General features: G+C 42.5%; 1 protein-coding gene across 1 annotated transcript in view; it reads right to left on the bottom strand.

Annotated features, from left to right (window-relative positions):
* Nucleotides 1–464: 464 nt before the first annotated feature.
* Nucleotides 465–14,016, bottom strand: part of LOC146863713 (vomeronasal type-2 receptor 26-like) — a 38,137-nt gene continuing 24,585 nt past the window's right edge. Inside the window, exon 2 of the mRNA XM_085640671.1 lies at nt 465–1,369. Within this exon, the coding sequence (XP_085496797.1) occupies nt 465–1,369 (905 nt within the window). The remainder of the gene's footprint in view (nt 1,370–14,016) is intronic.

Here is a 14,016-nt window from a genome sequence, read left to right as displayed (position 1 = left end):
TACCTGGAGGGCCTCAGAGCCACCATCATTTTCCATCACTGACTGGCCAATCCACAATCAGAAGACACGTTTGCTAAATCATTCTTCTGTGATCAGTGTTTGAAATGCTGCAAGTGGGGGTGGGGTCACCACATTTCAACCTTTAAATGTCAGACTAAAATCCATACATACTGCAGTATAATAATATTGAGTTTGTAGATAAAGCACAAGACTTAAAGATACTGACAGTGAGAATCACAAACATTCTGATGTTAGACTAACAAAATACAGAAGAGTGCACATTGAAGAATTCAAAATGCATATTGATATTGAAGGAATCTTGCAGCAACATTTTTTTTTAACTTATGGGAATTCATTGCATATAAATTCATACCTTGTTGTACAAAGTATTTTAAAGTTCTGCCAACACTTATTTGAAAAAAAATAACCTGCAGCTTAAAAAGTCACATTAAAACATTTTCTTCCTATAAATTGCTCCTATCCAACAAATTTTCTCTTGCGTTTAAATTGGGTCTGAGCAGAATAATGTAACACTTGGGAACGAATATACAGCCAAGCAGTCCAGCACTGGAAGACAAGATAGCAAAGATCTCCACAGCCACCATGTACCTGCCTTTAGTACTGAGGTAAGCTGGGAGGAAGGACACCCAGACACTGCAGAACACCAGCATGCTGAATGTGATGAACTTGGCTTCATTGAATCTATCAGGCAGGTCCCGGGCTAGGAAGGCTACGATAAAGCTCATAAAGGCCAACAGGCCCATGTAACCAATCAGACTGTAGAAGGCAGTGGTCGAACCCTGGGCACACAATAGGATCATCTTGCCAGTTTCAGACTGTGTGTCAGTGTCTGGATGAGGTGGTAAGGTGAGTAGCCAAGTGACACAAATTATTAGTTGACCTATCGTGCACAGGAGGACCATAGAGGCAGATACCCGGGGTCCCAGCCATCTGCTTAAGCTGCTTCCTGGCTTTGTGGCATTAAAGGCAATTACAACAGTGATGGTTTTTGCTAATACACAAGATACAGCAACAGTAAAAATAATCCCAAATGCCCCTTGTTGGATCAGGCAGGTCCATGAGGTAGGGCGTCCGATGAATAGGAGGGAGCAGAGAAATGCCAACATTAGAGAGACAAGAAGGGTGTAGCTGAGATCTCTGTTATTGGCTTTGACTATTGGTGTGTCCCGGTATCTGAGAAAGATTCCCAACACTCCAGCTGTGACTATGGAGCAACAAATAGATATGGAGACTAAACTCACACCAAGTCCATCAGTGTATGAAAGATGCACAATATCCCTCTGCGTGCAGCCGTCCTTCCTCTTATTGGGCCACTGGTCATCGGAGCATTCCAAGCAGTTTTCCATGTCTAAAAGAAAACAACATGTGTCCCATTTGTAATAGAAATAGTATCCTTAATTAAGCCACTGTCTGCTCTATAATAATGGTTTGTTATTGAAGGATAAATCGATGGAAAAAAGTGAATAATCTCTAGAACTCACAGGTGAACAAAAGCCTCTGAGCGACCATATGATTTTGATATAAGCTAAAGTTAACTTTGCAAATATTAATGGAATGAATAAAAAATACATGTGTGACTGAGAGTGCCATGGATTAATCTAAAGCTGCACAACCCCCAAATCATGTAACAATTTAAGTTTCCATAAAACCTTGAAAAAAAAATTATTATTTAAGACCAGGTTTACAAAAGGTTTTTGCTCACTCAGTTGTTCAAAATGCTGTTTATGATTTATAAATATGCATCCATATTATAGGATCTACATTCATTATGTGCAAATTTGACAGGATGGATTTATATTTGCCATTCAAGAACTCAGAAACAAGGCAGAGAGAGTCAATCGCAGGTGGATGCGTTGAGTAACTACACCTGCCTGCAAGGGGATGTTCTCCCCTCCAAAAGGTGGCTATCAGAAGGGTCAGTGCCAGTGTGCAATCCTTATAGCACAGCAGTACTTACTCCTGGCATAGTTCTTCACAGTTCCAGTAGTGTACTGTCTTGGTAGGGTCAGAGCCCCAGTACTTCTATCCAAAAGTTCCTTTGAAGTGGGGATGACTTCAAATCAAGGCCTAGAATTGCACAGGTTCCCTTTCATTCCTTGCCTTGTCAGCCAGACAATTTGTAGGGGGTAATCAGCCCTTTGTATGAGACACAGGACCCTACCTATTCAGCTGCAAGCCTCAGCTTCCTATCCCCCTTCCTGCCCAGGAAGGCTATCAGAATGAAGAGGCGTTCTCTGTCACTCCCACCCTTCCGGTGTTTCTGGCAGTCTAGAGGGAATGCATAAAGTGTGACTATCACCAATCCCAGATGTGTATTGGAGACAGGATGCAAGGCACAGAGAGCAGTAAGGGCAGAGAAATGTGCTCTTTTAAAAAAATTCAATTTCTAAAACAGTAATGTTAAATCCAGCTTTACCAGTAAAGAGGATTTATCATTAGCACTCCAAATATATGAATCTTGATTTAACTACTCCTTTCCAATCAGGAATTACATATTAAAAATGTTTTAAGGAATATGTGAGGAGTAGTTCTCACAAGAGTAAACACGTATTTTGCTGTTTGTCACTACCAGGTCATGTCAAACAAAAAAGTATATGTCATATCTTGTATTTACACAGCACCCTGCCCTTAGGGCTACCTAGGGCCTACCTTAGGGGAAGGGGGCTTATGTGTAATAAAAGAGGAGTTTAAGGCTTGGCAAGTGATTTTTACTGCCAAGTCGAAGAAATTCTACCCGAGTGGCAGCTCGTGATTGCGCACTTACCGTTCGAGAATGTGAGGTGGGAAAAAATGTATGCTGCACTACGCGGAGTGCAGTTTTCTATACTCTTCAAGCTCTGCAGAGCGCGAAGAGCAGAACACTCCGTAACTTCCACGAACGGAGAGGAGTTCAGTGCCCAGGGATACTCTTGACCTGTTAAACACAAATGTATTTATGTGGGCTGCTATCAAACCCTTGCAGTGTCAAGAGTTGTTCACAGCAACCATCCAGGAAACAACATCAATGCAAGTGTCAATTCACGTTCTTCAAGGAAGTTCATGCAGTGCATGCCTACTCAGTTTTGCTACTGCTGCTGACATGGGACTGATAACCCTCAATTATAACAGCCGAAGTCACTCTCAAATTGTGAGTCAGTTCCCATCATTGTGTTAATATTGAAAAAGTCAGTGTTGATATACGCAGTGATTTATTTGCATGTAAAAACATAATTGCATCACTGTTGACCTCTCCATCAGACCTGAGTCAGAAATACGTGGTCAGGCAGGCACTGGGAATTAGGCCTGAGTCAACTGCTCAACAGATCACAGTTGTGGTGAAATGAAGCTTGTAGACAAGCATGCAAACAGGAAAAACCTAGATCAAGCCCACAGATAGGCAGTGACACCAATAGTGGTCCAGGGAGACTGGCCCCAATAAAACACCATTCGGGCAAAGGGGAGCATGCATTCCTAAAACACCATAAAGTTAGATGCCACATGAAGGTAGGAACACTCAAACAATCAGAACACAGCACACAGAGTGCATGCAGTCATCATGTGCTCCTCATGCCGGGCATCGGGATAGGTTACCCACTAGTCATCATTGTGTCCACTCATGGTCAAGGTTTACCTGTATTTGTTTCCAGATGTCCTGCTTTATGGCTCCAAGACTAGCCCTGCATTCATTTTCCCAAAATTGTTTTATGATGCTTAAAGAAATGTATATGATGGTGCTCAGAACAAATGTACTTTGAGACAGTTCTCAGACCCCAGCTCTGTAACTGTGTTCCGAGCCAAAGCATTTAATTAAAATAAAAAAAAAACCTGTATTTGTAAAGCGCACAGCTACCCGGAGGCATCCCGGCACTGGGGGCCGTTGGGAAGATTAAGCGAGCTATTGCCCAGAGACACATGGTGCTGGGCTGACCTGCCACCGGTGCTGGGGATCGAACCATGAGCCCCAGTGACTGGTGTCAGTCGCCCTGGCCGCAGCGCCACACCTCTTCCCTCAACTGAAATCACCTAAATGAACCCCAAGATAAATACTGAGGTGTAGAGTTACAAGAATCTGACGCATCTGCAGATGCGTCAGATTCCCTGCACCTGTGTAAGAAACCCTTGCGCCAACAAAGTTGCGCCTTATTTACAATATGGCGCACTATGGTGCAAGGATTGACAGATGCGTCACAAATTCTGATGCCACTGTTAGTGGAAAAGTCAGGCATTGCTGGAGTCGTAACGCAAGCATGATGAAACTCCAGAAATGCATGTTGCGGCCTATTCCCAGTACACTGCATCAATCCTTACTCCTGCTTCAAGCAGGCGTAAGGTTTTGACGCAGTGACGTCCTAAAAGTGACACAATGAAATCTTGTAGATTTCACTTCCTTACTTTTACGAGGTTTTACTGCATGGAACTCCCACCCTGCATACATAATACCTGATGCAGGTATAATGTCCCACAGGGCTTTACAATGTGTTGCATGTCCTTAGATGCGCCACGTTGTAAATTTGCAGCATTTTATATGCGCCCGTTGCATCACAAAAGTGACACAACAGTAGCGCAAAGTGTTGCAAGGGACCTGTAAATCTGCCCCACTGATCACAGTAGATGCAAGTCTGGTGGGACTGTGGGAAATCCTTGTGCAACATAATTGTCATTCCAATGTTCAGAGACTCACTCTGGCCTTTGCCAGTCGAAGGCTGACTTACAGAAGACAAGCCTATTCTCAACCAGAGAAGGAGGGTCTGGCTGTAGTGTTGGCCTGCAAATATTTTCATGTGTTTCAATTTGGAAAACGTTTCACTATCATTACATAACAACAAGCACTGCTCACTATTTTTAGAAAGCCGAAAGCCAAGATGTCTGCCCGCATTGAGAAGTGGGGGTTGTGACTGCAAGAGTACGAGTATGCAATTGTACACAAGCTGCGTAAAGTATCAGATCCCTGCTGAATACTTTTAACAAGTACCTCTACATTGACAACGTTCGACATCCAAAGCTTTTGAGGAGTAAATCAATTTAATTGTGAGGTCCAGCAGGCCAGCAGCGCTATCTATTGAACAGATTATTGCTGCTACCAATGCCAATGAGATCATGCTTATACTTAAGAACATCATTTTGATTCAATCATGGAAGAAAAGTACTTGCATCATTGTTGACGATTTTGAGTTTAAAAAATGTAAAAATGTACAGGATGAACTCTCTGTTACCAATGAAGGTGTTATATTAAGAGTCTAAGGCAGAAATGTATTGATCTAGCCTATGAAGGACATTGTGTCATTGTAGCCACCAAGGGAGCTTTGTGAGATCGAGTTTGGTTTCCAGGCCTCGATGAGCAATTTGGGAGGTAACTAAAAGAGTGCTATCTTTGCAACTGCCTTTCCCCCAACGTCACGCAGAATCCATTGACATATGGCATATGCCTGGGAATGAGTTGTAGTGGATTTCTGTGGGCCCTTAGGAAATGGAGATCATCTTATGATAGTCATTGATGAGTGTTCATGCTTTCCTTTACTAGAGGTGTTATCATCAAAAATTCATGGCAAGTTCATCGAGTTGCTGAGTTACATCATGACAGCATGAGGTGCCCCAGCCATTCTTAAATCTGAAAATGGTCCATCGTTCACTAGCATTCTGAGAGTTTCTGGTCAGACTCAGTGGCAAGCATCAAAAGTGTACACCTCAGTGGCTTCAAGCCAATGGTGTTGTGGAACGATTCATGATTACCCTTAAAAGGTTAATTCAGTGAGCAGCAATGGAGGGAATCAAGCCCAATCAGGCCCTGTGTCAAGCCATCCTTGCTTATTGCTCAACTCCTAACTACACAACTCGTGAGAATCCTGCCATCTTGCTAGTTGGAAGAGCCATTGGAACCAAACTACCAAAGTGGACAGCAGACTGATCACAGAATGGTAATGAGGTTTGTGTCACGGGCACTGCTCAAAAGCGTAAAAAATTAAGATCTATGCCGATCGGTGCCAACAAGCTCAGAAAACAGTCTTCAATTAATGTGACTCAGTCTTTGTCCAACAGAAGCTAAAGTGGGTTCTCCGTTTGCTGTTGATGCTCTGATTATTGTGACATGCAAAGTACACATGGTGATAGCACATCGTTCCAGAAAGTTCATCACCCAGCACTCAACACTCTTTAAGCACCTCACTGTTTATCAGCTCTTGCAATCGTGAATGAGGAGACCCCACCTGACGCTCCATATCAAGAGTCAGAACTTGAACCATCGGTGCCCAATCAGAATATCATCTAAACTACCACATACCACTCAATATGGTCTAATGGTGCATGCGCTGCAACGACTTATTGAAGAAATCCGGTGTGACTGTGGTTTCTACTTTTTATTTAGCAAAGGGGGGGAGGTAGTATTTTTGAGACTGTCAGCCTCATGCATCAAGCCAAAATCCAGTCGGTAAAATACCGATTCGCTAATAGTTCCCGGTATTGAGTCAAAAATACCCAATCCCAATGCATCAACCCAAAAGCAAAAATCGCTATTTAAGGAATCCTTAAATAGCGATTCCTTAAATAGCGATAGCATTTAAGGAATCCCAAATAGAGATTCCTTAATTTAAGGAATCTCAATTTGGGATTCCTTAAATGCAATGCATGAAAGTTAAAAAATTAGCGAATTCTCCAATAGGGGGAGCAAATTACCATGAAGATGAACTGCATGGTAATTTGCTAAAAGTTTGAAAAATGCACTTTTGTGCATTTTTCAAAGTTTCATGTTGCGCACACACATGCCCTTAGAGCATGTGTGTGTGCAACATATGTGCACATATCAATTTCAGGGGTGCAATAGATTGTCATTTTGACACCCTTGCACCCTTGAAATTGCATGAGCAATTGGCGAGAACCTACTGGTACTCGCTATTTGCTCATGCAATCTCCAATTCATTCCTATGGGCCTGGAGGCCCATAGGAATGATTGGGATGGCATTCCTTAATTGCTACTCGCAATTTGCTAGTAGCAATTAAGGAAAGTTAAGGAATCTCTATTTGAATAGCGATTCCTACATGCATAGCCTTTTGCTATTCCTTATTAGCGATTCCTTATTTTTCGCTAATAAGGAATCGCAAATGGCATTGTTGATGCATGTGCCCCTATGTGCACTAGGACCCTGCGGCTCTGGACAGAGGAATTATTTAACCTACTGGGAGTTGTTAGGGTATGGTTACTAATGGTTATGATGTAATAAGTTTGCAGTGCATGATCGTATGCTGAGGAATAAAGATGTCTGTGACAGAGCTCCGTGTGTGGCAAATTCATTTGCATGCCTCCGGGCTGGGGAGGACACTACATCTACCATGCTTTCAAATAGTGTTTTGATGTGGGAGTGCATTGCTTTTGCATATTCTTTAGAATAGTTAGTAGAGACGTCTTTTGTGTTGGTTACACATTCATTAGTCCAGTCCCTGATGACATTATTGATTTGTTCAAGAGTCAATGAGTTCATCATTGTTCACCCTCCAAGCATACCATGGTCAGTACATTACAGTACAATAAGGTAGTGAGTAATATTCATCAGTAAAGGTTTACTTTGGGAGATGTATAGTTCTGAATAATATTGGCTTAAGTGCTTAACTATCATGGAAAAGTCATACAGAGGTGTCTCCTGGGAGGATTATACACAAGTTACTATATCTTCAGTCTGCCTAGGGCACATCGATCGCAGTAGAGTTCACCAGGACCCTTGGTCTCTCCGTATGTTGTGGCTGCTGTATATTTGGCCGTATAACTAACCTCTTTGTCTGCAAATTCATAAAATATATGTAGCTTGGACTGAATTTTATGTTACATATGCATATTTTTTCCGTCTGCTAAGGGAATCACTCAAAGAGGCCAATTTCCAACTGAGTTAGACTATGACTTCTAGGTCGTATTTCACCGGTGTGTTTAGCATTACTAACACCTTGAATGTATACCTAAAGGCCTCGCACACAGTTTCATAATTTTCAGTAGTGACCATATTATGTTCTTTGCATTAAATGATAACTATGTCTATTTTTGATAGAAATGCAGTGTCCAACAAGGACTCAGTAGGAAATGTTAGTTAGTAGCAGGGGGGACGTCTGTCCTGAAACTTTAGTTAGTAGGGGAAAAGTCAGAGTGTGTGTAACCGAGGCTCATTGCACCTTTAAACATCAGGACGTAGTCAATGCAAGAATGCCCTACAAGCACAATAAAATAGAGCATACAGTTTTCAGTGTAGATTTTCTGTGCCTCAATATGTCTAATAGTTGATCTTTGTTGAGTATCTGATTTAGTTTAAAACCTTTTGTTGATTGTTTTCTGGAAGGGTCAGCTTGCAAGATACAATTGAGACCCCCTTGTCCCCTAATGAGGTACTAACACATTAAAGGTATCCAAAGATTGTGGGTGGAAGATTAGCCCTTAAGTGGAAATTAGGGCCATTTTCTCCCCATCAGTCTCACAGAGTGCCACCACATATATGCCATCTTGAGCAAAGGTTTCCACCATCCTCACAATGTGACCCATTCGACTGAGAGTAGCACCACTCTGGCTTGAGAGCTGAAGAAGAAGATGGCGCTTGTGCCTCTAAACATAGGCTCTTGACTGGGGGTGAGTGGTTTAAAAGTTTCAGCACTCCGTCCATCCTCTTGTTGTGTTTGCTGTGTTTGCCCTAAGTGGCCAAGGATATCCCTAGACATGCGTACCTTGCGCACTATGCCCAGTGCTTAATTTGTAAAATATTAAGTACCAGGGCTCTGACCAGAAGGCAATTGCAGCTTGCACAACCTATCGCCCTTGTCATCACTGCCAAAACAACTACTAACCATTTCCCTTGCATGTATATGCAACAGTTCAGATTATTCCAGGTCCCCAAAGCTAAAGGAAGGACTGGGGAGGCAGGTATTGGCAATATTTTATTGTATATTGTTTTCCAAAACAACTATTTTACTGCTCATCTCTAAATTACATGAGCATGGACACCATGTGGCAGACTGCCCTAAGTGTTGTGCTGACAATTAGGTGCCGGTGCGATGCACTGGAAATCAATTAAGTGCCGGTGCTCAGCACCGGAAAGCACGGTTCAAATTAAGCACTGACTGCACCCCTGAATTCAAGCTAGCTTGGTTGATGCGGGCTAATACCCTAAAACCGGTCAGAGGATGCCTATTTCTGGTCCAGGGAGGACCTGGCCTTGAAGTTCAGGCAGGACTGTTCCCATGAGAAGCAGGGCCAAGACTTATTTGCATATGGCTGGGTGGCATAGTGAGCAAATGAACAATGGATTAAACCCAGATCTCTTGACTGGGGGTGAGTGGCTGAAAGGTTTCAGCACTACGCCCATCATTTGTTGTGTTTGCTTTAAATATATGCTAGCAGTCTGGTGGAAAGTTGCATTACCTGTATAAGTGCCAAAAATGCCTTTTTAAATTGGCTAAAACACTGCATTCCTTCCTGATTTGCCAAGTCAGTGGTATAAGTTTGGATTTGCAAAAACAATAGTTGATGGACAGAATGCAGAACAATGTCATACACTTACCCCAGTACCGAGATCTGGGCCTAAATCCATCGTTTTTTTGCTCACCATGCCATTCCAGTTTGAACCCAGCCATATGCAAATCTGTCTTGATATTGTAAGGGTCGAACTTTTGAGAAAAATACTAGAGTGGGTAATTGCTCTAATATATTGTCTAATGAAGAGATAGGTAAATGCAAGCTTATAGCAAAACACACAAGATGATGGACGGAATGTTGCACATTGGCAAAACATTCATCCCCAGTCACAGATCTGGGTTTAATCCATGGTTATTTTTCTCACCACGCCACCCCAGTTCAGACATGGCCATATGCAAATCAGTCTTGACCCTGGTCCTCATGGGTACAGTCGAGCCCGAACTGCCAAGCCAGGTCCTCCCTGGACTGGAAACAAGCATCCTAGGACCGGTTTCAGGGTTTCACCCCTCTTCAGCCAGGATAGCTTGATTCCAGTGACATGGAGAACAAGGGACCCACGTCTGGGCATACCCTTCCCACTCGGGCTGACAAATGCAAAAACAACAGTTGATGGACTGAAATCAAGAACAATGTCATACATTAACCCCAGTACAGAGATCTTGGCCTAAATCCATCGTTTTTTTTGCTCACCATGCCGTTCCAGTTTGAACCCAGACATATACAAGGGAGGGTGGTTATTTTTCACTATGATTTGAAATATGATTTATCCCTTCATTTTCTATGGTATTGTAACAATGCTGATGGTTTTGTTTTTAATCATTTGTCTGCTTATGTTAGCCAAAGTACTGCTCCTTGGGACACGTAGTTAAAAATAAACATTTTAAACTTTACTGTGTCTCTGAATACTCTTGTTGTGGACTGATATGAGAATAATAACGAAAAGGTGTTTCTGATTCCCACCATTCCTGAGAGTACTCTAATTCACTTGTTCTGGGTTGTCTAATCATGACTGATTTGCATATGGCCATGGGTCAAGACTGATTTGCATATGGTCATGTCTGAACTGGGGTGGCGTGGTGAGCAAAATAACGGTGGATTAAACCCAGATCTGTGACTGGGGGTGAATGTTTTGCCATTGTGGAAAATTCCATCCATCATCTTGTGTGTTACAAGAATCTGACGCATCTGCAGACGCGTCAGTTTCCCTGCACCTGTGTAAGAAACCCTTGCGCCAACAAAGTTGCGCCTTATTTACAATACGGCGCACTATGGTGCAAGGATTGACAGATGCGTCACAAATTCTGATGCCACTGTTAGTGGAAAAGTCAGGCATTGCTGGAGTCGTAACGCAAGCATGATGAAACTCCAGAAATGCATGTTGCGGCCTATTCCCAGTACACTGCATCAATTCTTACTCCTGCTTCAAGCAGGCGTAAGGTTTTGACGCAGTGGCGTCCTAAAAGTGACACAATGAAATCTTGTAGATTTCACTTCCTTACTTTTACGAGGTTTTACTGCATGGAACTCCCACCCTGCATACATAATACCTGATGCAGGTATAATGTCCCACAGGGCTTTACAATGTGTTGCATGTCCTTAGATGCGCCACGTTGTAAATTTGCAGCATTTTATATGCGCCCGTTGCATCACAAAAGTGACACAACAGTAGCGCAAAGTGTTGCAAGGGACCTGTAAATCTGCCCCACTGATCACAGTAGATGCAAGTCTGGTGGGACTGTGGGAAATCCTTGTGCAACATAATTGTCATTCCAATGTTCAGAGACTCACTCTGGCCTTTGCCAGTCGAAGGCTGACTTACAGAAGACAAGCCTATTCTCAACCAGAGAAGGAGGGTCTGGCTGTAGTGTTGGCCTGCAAATATTTTCATGTGTTTCAATTTGGAAAACGTTTCACTATCATTACATAACAACAAGCACTGCTCACTATTTTTAGAAAGCCGAAAGCCAAGATGTCTGCCCGCATTGAGAAGTGGGGGTTGTGACTGCAAGAGTACGAGTATGCAATTGTACACAAGCTGGGTAAAGATCAGATCCCTGCTGAATACTTTTAACAAGTACCTCTACATTGACAACGTTCGACATCCAAAGCTTTTGAGGAGTAAATCAATTAAATTGTGAGGTCCAGCAGGCCAGCAGCGCTATCTATTGAACAGATTATTGCTGCTACCAATGCCAATGAGATCATGCTTATACTTAAGAACATCATTTTGATTCAATCATGGAAGAAAAGTACTTGCATCATTGTTGACGATTTTGAGTTTAAAAAATGTAAAAATGTACAGGATGAACTCTCTGTTACCAATGAAGGTGTTATATTGAGAGTCTAAGGCAGAAATGTATTGATCTAGCCTATGAAGGACATTGTGTCATTGTAGCCACCAAGGGAGCTTTGTGAGATCGAGTTTGGTTTCCAGGCCTCGATGAGCAATTTGGGAGGTAACTAAAAGAGTGCTATCTTTGCAACTGCCTTTCCCCCAACGTCACGCAGAATCCATTGACATATGGCATATGCCTGGGAATGAGTTGTAGTGGATTTCTGTGGGCCCTTAGGAAATGGAGTTCATCTTATGATAGTCATTGATGAGTGTTCATGCTTTCCTTTACTAGAGGTGTTATCATCAAAAATTCATGGCAAGTTCATCGAGTTGCTGAGTTACATCATGACAGCATGAGGTGCCCCAGCCATTCTTAAATCTGAAAATGGTCCATCGTTCACTAGCATTCTGAGAGTTTCTGGTCAGACTCAGTGGCAAGCATCAAAAGTGTACACCTCAGTGGCTTCAAGCCAATGGTGTTGTGGAACGATTCATGATTACCCTTAAAAGGTTAATTCAGTGAGCAGCAATGGAGGGAATCAAGCCCAATTAGGCCCTGTGTCAAGCCATCCTTGCTTATTGCTCAACTCCTAACTACACAACTCGTGAGAATCCTGCCATCTTGCTAGTTGGAAGAGCCATTGGAACCAAACTACCAAAGTGGACAGCAGACCGATCACAGAATGGGAAGGAGGTTTGTGTCACGGGCACTGCTCAAAAGCGTAAAATTAAGATGTATGCCGATCGGTGCCAACAAGCTCAGAAAACAGTCTTTAATTAATGTGACTCAGTCTTTGTCCAACAGAAGCTAAAGTGGGTTCTCCATTTGCTGTTGATGCTCTGATTATTGTGACATGCAAAGTACACATGGTGATAGCACATCGTTCCAGAAAGTTCATCACCCAGCACTCAACACTCTTTAAGCACCTCACTGTTTATCAGCTCTTGCAATCGTGAATGAGGAGACCCCACCTGACGCTCCATATCAAGAGTCAGAACTTGAACCATCGGTGCCCAATCAGAATATCATCTAAACTACCACATACCACTCAATATGGTCTAATGGTGCATGCGCTGCAACGACTTATTGAAGAAATCCGGTGTGACTGTGGTTTCTACTTTTTATTTAGCAAAGGGGGGGAGGTAGTATTTTTGAGACTGTCAGCCTCATGCATCAAGCCAAAATCCAGTCGTAAAATACCGATTCGCTAATAGCTCCCGGTATTGAGTCAAAAATACCCAATCCCAATGCATCAACCCAAAAGCAAAAATCGCTATTTAAGGAATCCTTAAATAGCGATTCCTTAAATAGCGATAGCATTTAAGGAATCCCAAATAGAGATTCCTTAATTTAAGGAATCTCAATTTGGGATTCCTTAAATGCAATGCATGAAAGTTAAAAAATTAGCGAATTCGCCAATAGGGGGAGCAAATTACCATGAAGATGAACTGCATGGTAATTTGCTAAAAGTCTGAAAAATGCACTTTTGTGCATTTTTCAAAGTTTCATGTTGCGCACACACATGCCCTTAGAGCATGTGTGTGTGCAACATATGTGCACATATCAATTTCAGGGGTGCAATAGGGTGTCATTTTGACACCCTTGCACCCTTGAAATTGCATGAGCAATTTGCGAGAACCTACTGGTACTCGCTATTTGCTCATGCAATCTCCAATTCATTCCTATGGGCCTGGAGGCCCATAGGAATGATTGGGATGGCATGCCTTAATTGCTACTCGCAATTTGCTAGTAGCAATTAAGGAAAGTTAAGGAATCTCTATTTGAATAGCGATTCCTACATGCATAGCCTTTTGCTATTCCTTATTAGCGATTCCTTATTTTTCGCTAAGAAGGAATCGCAAATGGCATTGTTGATGCATGTGCCCCTATGTGCACTAGGACCCTGCGGCTCTGGACAGAGGAATTATTTAACCTACTGGGAGTTTTTAGGGTATGGTTACTAATGGTTATGATGTAATAAGTTTGCAGTGTATGATCGTATGCTGAGGAATAAAGACGTCTGTGACAGAGCTCCGTGTGTGGCAAATTCATTTGCATGCCTCCGGGCTGGGGAGGACACTACATCTACCATGCTTTCAAAGAGTGTTTTGATGTGGGAGTGCATTGCTTTTGCATATTCTTTAAAATAGTTAGGAGAGACGTCTTTTGTGTTGGTTACACATTCATTAGTCCAGTCCCTGATGACATTATTGATTTGTTCAAGAGTCAATGAGTTCA

Source organism: Triturus cristatus, chromosome 2_1 (genome assembly GCF_964204655.1).
Source record: "Triturus cristatus chromosome 2_1, aTriCri1.1, whole genome shotgun sequence".
In the NCBI taxonomy this organism is placed as follows: Eukaryota; Metazoa; Chordata; class Amphibia; order Caudata; family Salamandridae; genus Triturus; species Triturus cristatus.
This window is presented reverse-complemented; position numbering and strand designations above follow the sequence as displayed.